This window comes from Cebus imitator, unplaced genomic scaffold (assembly GCF_001604975.1).
Source record: "Cebus imitator isolate Cc_AM_T3 unplaced genomic scaffold, Cebus_imitator-1.0 Scaffold218, whole genome shotgun sequence".
NCBI classification, from domain to species: Eukaryota; Metazoa; Chordata; class Mammalia; order Primates; family Cebidae; genus Cebus; species Cebus imitator.
The window spans coordinates 2,721,348-2,729,328 of record NW_016107533.1 but is presented as its reverse complement, the minus strand read 5'-3'; the positions used below and the strand labels follow the sequence as shown (position 1 = coordinate 2,729,328).

General features: G+C 39.7%; 1 protein-coding gene across 1 annotated transcript in view; it reads left to right on the top strand.

Moving 5' to 3' along the window:
* Positions 1–7,981, top strand: part of NUP160 (nucleoporin 160) — a 67,296-nt gene that overhangs the window by 32,878 nt on the left and 26,437 nt on the right. Inside the window, exons 15-22 of the mRNA XM_037746030.1 lie at positions 258–357; positions 624–789; positions 1,413–1,540; positions 1,618–1,778; positions 3,983–4,116; positions 5,318–5,388; positions 6,085–6,244; positions 7,631–7,700. Coding sequence (XP_037601958.1) covers positions 258–357; positions 624–789; positions 1,413–1,540; positions 1,618–1,778; positions 3,983–4,116; positions 5,318–5,388; positions 6,085–6,244; positions 7,631–7,700 — 990 coding nt within the window. The remainder of the gene's footprint in view (positions 1–257; positions 358–623; positions 790–1,412; positions 1,541–1,617; positions 1,779–3,982; positions 4,117–5,317; positions 5,389–6,084; positions 6,245–7,630; positions 7,701–7,981) is intronic.

The following is a 7,981-nucleotide window of genomic DNA, read 5'->3' as shown; positions in this document are numbered from 1 at the left end:
AGAGATGGGGTTTCATCATGATACCCAGGCTCGTCTTGAACTCCTGGGCTCAAATGATCCTCTCACCTTGGCCTCCCAAAGTGCGGAATTACAGGTGTGAGCCACTGTGCCCAGCCAAGACTACACCTGTTGTTTTATAGAGTGTATTTCAACTTGGGTTTGTCTCGTGTTTCCTTATGATAAGATACACATCTCAATTATTTTATACCTTTAAAAATTTACTGAAAAAAATGTAACTGGAAAATTTATATTTCTAGGGGTACCTGTCTTTCCTTGTTTCCTCCTCTTTAGTGGATCATTTGTATCTCCTGCCTTATGAGAACCTTTTGACAGAAGATGAGACAACCATATCTGACGGTAAGAGTAATTGTTATGTCCATACTTAATCCCCTTTCTATATAAACCTAATGCTTCATTTCACACAGACACAAAAAATATTGATTGTTACAATGACCTGCCTTGATCACTTTACCACACCACAAATATTTTAATGAACACTTAAGAGACCTAAGCATCTCTGAGACCTTAGATTTCTTGTCATTTAATTAACAAACGTTTTAATATATTTATCAATCAGTAGATTGTCATTGGCTTAAGACATGTTAACTCTCACTTATTTGTAGATGTGGATATCGCTCGTGATGTCTTATGTCTTATAAAATGCCTGCGGCTGATTGGAGAGTCAGTAACTATGGATATGTCAGTTACAATGGAAACGAGTTGTTACAACCTACAGTCTCCGGAAAAGGCTGCAGAGCAGATTCTGGAAGATATGATCACTATTGATGTGTAAGGAGAATTTAGGGTAAAGTGCATTTCCTAATGGAAATTCAGCAATGTTTAGCACCAAAGTTGGGTTTTTAATGTATGTTCAAGAATGTTCGAAGTAGTAGCTTAAAGTCAAACTGATGTGCTATGATTCTACATAGATATTTCAACTTTTTTTTTTTTTTTTTTTTTTTTTTTTAGTAGAGACGGAGTTTCACCTCGTTGGTCAGGCTGCTTTCGAACTCCTAACCTCAGGTGATCCACCTGCCTCGGTCTCCCGAAGTGCTGGGATTACAGGTGTGAGCCACCACGCCCGGCCGGCATATTTCAACTTTTAACAGAAAATCTAACACATGACTTCAAGTCTGGAAATAGACTCAAAATAATATGGTTTAACAATTAACCGAGCTTAAAATTCTGAAAAGCAAAAGTGTTCCTCTCACATTTGTTTTGTGTGTTGTTTTAAAAAAAAAAAAATGAGAGGAAATTTGCTATGTAGAGGGAATGTATCTTGTATGCCAGAGTGATTATCTTCATTCCTTTACCTGGTTCCCTTGTTTCATAATGTATTTAGCTTATAAGACATATAGAACTTGTCTTAGATATTCTTGGTAGTAATAAGAATTTTATAATTGTCCTTACAGAGAAAATATGATGGAGGACATTTGTAGTAAACTGCAAGAGATTAGGAACCCAATCCATGCCATTGGGCTACTTTTACGGGAAATGGATTATGAAACAGAAGTGGAAATGGAAAAGGGATTCAATCCAGGTAAATGACAGAGCAACAAATATGCCTCTTTGATTAAAACAATGATGCATTCAGCTCCATTTTTCTTCTCTTTACAGCTCAGCCTCTGAATATCCGAATGAATCTTTCCCAACTCTATGGTAGTAGCACAGCAGGGTATATTGTGTGCAGAGCTGTGCATAAAATCGCCAGTACTCGTTTCCTAATCTGCCGAGACCTTTTGGTTTTACAGCAGCTGTTAGTGAGGCTTGGAGATGCAGTAAGTACTGCTTGAGGGAAAACTCGTAAAATCTAAAACCTGGTATAAGCCTACAAGCACTTAGCAGCAAAATGTCAGCCCTACTAGCACAGATACTTTTGTCCTGGTTCACTGCTGTATTCCCCAAGCTTGGCTGTATGAGGTGCTCTATAAATATTTTTGAATTAACAATGAATAAGCATTTTAATCCTTTTGAGATTACAGATTAGGGGGTGTTGGGGAGGGAGAACATCAGGAAGAACAGCTAATGGATCCTGGGCTTAATACCTAGGTGATGGGTTGATCTCTGCAGCAAACCATCATGGCACATGTTTACCTATGTAACAAACCTGCACATCCTGCACATGTGCCCTGGAACTTAAAAGTTGATTTTTAAAAAACAAAGAACATATATGAAGCAGATTGCTTTACTCTCAACCTTTGTATGTGTAGTAGTGGGAAATTTGCCCAGGTTGGCTCTCCCAAAATGTAGTATTACTAGTAACTACGAATGTGATAAAAGTCCCTTTAGTATGGAAGAAGAAGAAGAAGAAAACTCTATTTCTTTTTTCTCTCTCTTTTTTTTTTTGAGACAGCATCTCACTCTGTCACCCAGGCTGGTGTGCCGTGGCCTGATCTCAGCTCACTGCAACCTTCGCCTCCTGAGTTCAAGCGATTCTCTTGTCTTAGCCCCCTGAGTAGCTGAGATTATATAGGCGCGTGCCACCACACCCAGCTAATTTTTGTGTTTTTTATAGAAACGGGGTTTCACCATTTTGGCCAGGTTGGTCTTGAACTCCTGACTTCAGGTGGTCCACCCAGTCTTGAACTCCTGACCTCAGGTGATCCACCCACCTCAGCTTCCCAAAGTGCTGGGATTACCGGCGTGAGCCACCTCCCCTGGCCTAAGAATTCTCTACAGTTCGAGGCTTACCTTAAACACCGTTTTGAGGTGCAAGTTTTTCTTTGTGGTCCTCCTAACTCCTAACTCAGCTGATATAAAAATATAATTTTTATATTTTTAGTAGAGATGAGATTTAGCCATGTTGCCCAGACTGGTCTCAAACTCCTGGCCTCAAGTGATCCACCTGCCTCAGTCTCCCAAATTGCCAGGATTACAGGTGTGAGCCACCGTGCCTAGCTGCTTTCTATACATCTTTAATTATATCTCTAGGATAAGTTCTAAGAACTAGAATTTGATTGGTCTGCAGGTTATGCACACTTTTAAGGCTTTTGGTAGTACTGCCAAATTTGCTTGTAATGATCATACCTATTTTTACCCAACACCAGGAATATATGAGAGAACTTAGGTTTCCCTGTGTCTCTCTTTTTTTTTTTTTTGAGACAAGGTCTTACTTCTGTTGTGCCCAGGCTGAAGTGTAGTGGCTATATTTTGGCTCACTGCAGCCTTGATTTCCTGGGCTCAGTTGATCCTCCCGCATTAGCCTCCCAAGTACCTGGGACTACAGGCACATGCCACCAGGCCAGCTAATTTTTGTTTGTACTTTTAGTAAAGATGGGGTTTCACCATGTTGTCTAGTCTGGTCTTGAAATTTTGGGCTCAAGTGGTCTGCCTGCCTCAGCCTCCCAAAGTACTGGAATTATAGGTATGAGCCACCGTGCCCGATTCTCTTCTTTAATTCTGAACCCACAGTTTGTGTGTGTTTGTGTGTGTGTGTGTGTGTGTGTTTTGAGACAGAGTTTTACTCTTGTTGCCCAGGTTGTAGTGCAACAGCTCACTGCAATCTCTGCCTCCCAGATTCAAGTGATTCTCCTGCCTCAACCTCTCGAGTAGCTGGGATTACAGGAATGCGCCACCACACCTGGCTAATTTTGTACTTTTAGTAAAGATAGGGTTTCTCCATGTTGGTCTCAAATTCCTGACCTCAGGTGATCCGCCTGCCTCGGCCTCCCAAAGTCCTGGGATTACAGGCGTGAGCCACCATGGCTGGCTCTGAACCCACAGATTTAATGAAAGTTAAGCTTTTCGTTGTTGATTTCTTTTCACCATCAGCTTCCATTATTTGGTGGGCTGTTTTTGATTATTTTTGGACTTAATTTTTAGGAAGATATTTTGCCACTTGCTACCATAAAATGCAAAACATGTCGCTTTTACAATATTGTAAACTTTGTATTTATTTTATTTTACTTCCACCTGAGCCATAAGAGTTACCATTACTAATTGCTATTATTTCTTGTCCTATCCACCCACCCATAATATATAGGTGATTTGGGGAGCTGGTCAGCTCTTTCAAGCTCAGCAAGACCTACTGCATCGAACAGCTCCTCTACTCTTATCTTACCACCTCATTAAGTGGGGAAGTGAGTGCTTGGCAACTGATGTTCCACTTGACACACTGTGAGTTTCATTATCCCAATTATTTCAAAAATATATTGCGAGTTTAATTATTTTTCCCATTGTCTTCAAGGGAAACAGTTTTTTTGTTTTTTGTTTTTGACACAATCTCGCTCTCTGTCACCCAGGCTGGAGTGCAATGGCACAATCTTGGCTCACCACAACCTCAGCCTCCCAAGTGGATTACAGGCATCCGCCATCAAGCTCAACTAATTTTTGTACTTTAGTAGGGATGGGGCTTCACCATATTGGCCAGGCTGGTTTCAAACTCATGACCTCAGGTGATCCACCTGGACCTCCCAAAGTGCTGGGATGACAGGCGTGAGCCACTGTGCCTGGCCGGGAAAAAGTGTTTTAACAGTATGCTGTGAAATTATATGCTGTTAAGATTCAGAGAGCTTTTTGGTGCTCTATTTGTTAGAGGTTGAAGGCAACTTATAAAAATGAAAATAATGAACTACATGTAACCATAGACCATATATGTATGTATACAGATAGATTATATGTATACTTATATATTTGTATGTACAGACAAATCATGTTGAATGTAACATAATAAGATGAAACCAGAAGGAAAGACCATACACAAAAACATTATGCTAGTTATTTTAGGTAGGCTGAGTTTCTTTATAGCCAAATCCAAGAATTACAAGATTCACTTTTTATTTGTTTGTTTTTGAGATGGAGTTTCACTCTTGTTGCCCAGGCTGGAGTGCAATTGTGGGATCTCGGCTCACTATAACCTCCACCTCCCTGGTTCAAACAATTTTCCTGCCTCAGCCTCCCGAGTAGCTGGTATTAGAGGCGCCCGCCACCACACCCAGCTAATATTTTATATTTTTAGAAGAGATGGCATTTCACCATGTTGGCCAAGCTGGTGTTGAACTCCTGACCTCAGGTGATCCACCTGCCTCGCCCTCGAAAAGTGCCGAGATAATAGGTGTGAGCCACCACACTTGGCCAAGGTTCACATTTTCAATAAGATAAACCAGCTGTTTGCCCTGGCTCCTCATTGAAGGGTCACTAAGTGATAGGATAGGCAACAATCTATATTATAATGATTTCCAGTTTTCTTTGTGCTTTCAGTGGAGCTTTTATATGCAACGTATTAATTAAATTGACAATGTTCTTAGTAGAAGAGCTTGCAGAAGTAATGTTTAGCATAGGAGAACTTACCAAGCTGTCTTTTTCCCTTTTCTCACAGGGAGTCTAATCTCCAACACTTATCAGTACTGGAATTGACAGACTCTGGTGCTTTAATGGCAAATAGGTTTGGTAAGGAGTGGACTGTGTACGCATTTGCTTTTAAACTGGGGATTTATTGCATATTCATTAAAGTGGTCTTTTGCCACCTTTGCCATGGAAAGGTTGGCTAAGCTCTTTGCCTTCAGAAGGCATGAGTAAGCTGTGACGTGAGATCTCTTGATTGTCACGTGGGGTCTGTGAAGCTGTAGTACCAGATCAGGCATATGTTAAGGTTATGGTACATACATATATATATGTACCACAGATATATATATATAGCGCTGCATTCCCATTCTGTTTTGATGCTCCAGTGATTAATTGAACAAAATCATTTAAAAATGTATTAAGTTCATGGTAACTTTTGTAATCTTGATCAACAGTATCCCTCATGTTTGAAAACCATTATTCTGGAGAATTTATTTTGTATTGTTCCAGTATAAAAGTTGAAATCCTGGGGCTAATTTCTAGGGAAGCCACTTAGGTGTTGTGAGATCAGTGAAAAAGTGACTAACTTTGATGTGAGTGGTGTTTTTATTGCATTTTTGTAGCACTTCACAATTTACAAACCACTTTTATTTATATTGCCACTGGATATATACCCATGATACATTTTGTTTTGAAGTGATAAATGTTGTTTGTTATAGGCATAAAATGAATTGATAGACTATTTTAATCGAAAATTGGTATTACCACCACACAAAACTGTCATAACTTTTTCTTTTTAAGTATCTAGTCCTCAGACTATTGTGGAGTTATTCTTCCAAGAAGTTGCAAGAAAACACATTATATCTCACCTCTTCTCTCAGCCAAAGGCACCTCTGAACCAAACTGGATTGAATTGGCCTGAAATGATTACTGCAATTACGAGTTATTTATTGCAGCTTTTGTATCCTTTTATTTAAAAGCCAGTCAAAAGCTCTCTTCTGGCCAGGCATGTTGGCTCACACCTGTAATTCCAGCACTTTTGGAAGTGGAGGTGGGCTTATCACTTAAGGCCAGGAGTTTGAGACCAGCCTGGCCAACATGGTAAAACCCTGTCTCTACTAAAAATACAAAAATTAGCCAGGCATGGTGGCCTGTGCCTGTGATCCCAGCTACTCAGGAGGCTGAGAATCACTTAAACTCGAGAGGCAGAGGTTGCAGTGAGCCAAGATTGCTCCACCATGCTCCAGTCTGGGCAACAGAGCAAGACTCCACCTCAAAAAAAAAAAAAAAAAGCAGCTCTCTTCTATCTAAATAGTCCAAAGCTCTTATTCTGCTTATATAATGAATTTTAATGAGGTTGCACACTCACCTCTCTAACAAGAGACAATAATATTTATTTTCATATATGATTCCAATTTTTATTTCATGTTGCTTTGTTTTTTGCTCAGGAGTTTAGAAAGATTTTATCAGTGTATACCTTAATAAAAAGTGTAATACCTGGATCTGCTTTAAGACATTATTCATTTTGCTGAGCGCAGTGGCTCATGCCTGTAATCCCAGCACTTTGAGAGGCCAAGGCAGGCAGATCACTTGAGGCCGGGAGTTCAAGACCAGCCTTACCAACATGGTGAAACCCTGTCTCTACAAAAAATACAAAAATTAGTAGGGTGTGGTGGTATGACCTTGTAGTCCCAGCTACTCAGGAGGCTGAGGCAGGAGAATCACTTGAACCTTGTGAGGCAGAGGTTGCAGTGAGCTGAGATCATCCCACTGCACTTCAGCCTGGGCAACATATATTTTTAATAAATATATTTTTTCTCTTTTTTAAAAAGAAATATTTTTTAATGGCTCTATATGCCAGGCACTGTGTTATATGCTAGATGTCCACTGGCACCAATACTGTGTTCTGCAGTACAGCAACTGGAATTGAAAATGAACACCCAGGAGTGAAATACAGGCTTTTTAAAATTTACGTATTTTTAGAGACAGGAATCTTACTATGTTACCCAGGCTGCTCTTGATTTCTTGGGCTCAAGCAGTCCTCCCACCTTACCCTCCCAAAGACAGGGATTGCAGGAGTGAGCCACCATCACCATGCCTGGTGAAATACATGGTTTATTCCGTAGTTACCTGAGTTCTAAGCTGTATGACAAGTTTTCTGGTATATATGTAACTGTTTCATTGTATTCCAGTGACGACTAGTGACGATGAAAGAACATGTGCTTGGCCACCTTCTCCACGTTTTTGTAAATTAAGCTATTTTGTGAACTTTTCTGAATTTGATGCCCAATGTATATATTTAAGATTTGCCAAAAAAAATTAAGGAATCTCCTTAACCAATTACTAGATGGCCTAGTAATCCTGGTTGTCTCTTTCTAGAATGTTTGATGGGAAATTGTCAATATGTACAATTGCAGGTGAGTTCCTTTGAACGTTCACATCTACTCATTCTTGTGAAGCATGGGATTGCTGGAAATTTTTTTCTTTGTAAATGTTAACTGCAGTTTAAAGAACCACAATAATTTAAACTTGATTGTGCAAAGACATACCCCAAAGAAGTTGTTCTCTATTTCTATACCCTCCTGAACTTGCTTGATCTTGTCTGATCTTAGAAGCTAAATAGAATTGGGCCTGGTTAGTACTTGGCTGAGAGAATACCTGGTTCCATAGGCTTTTAAAGAAAGTAATAAAATACTTT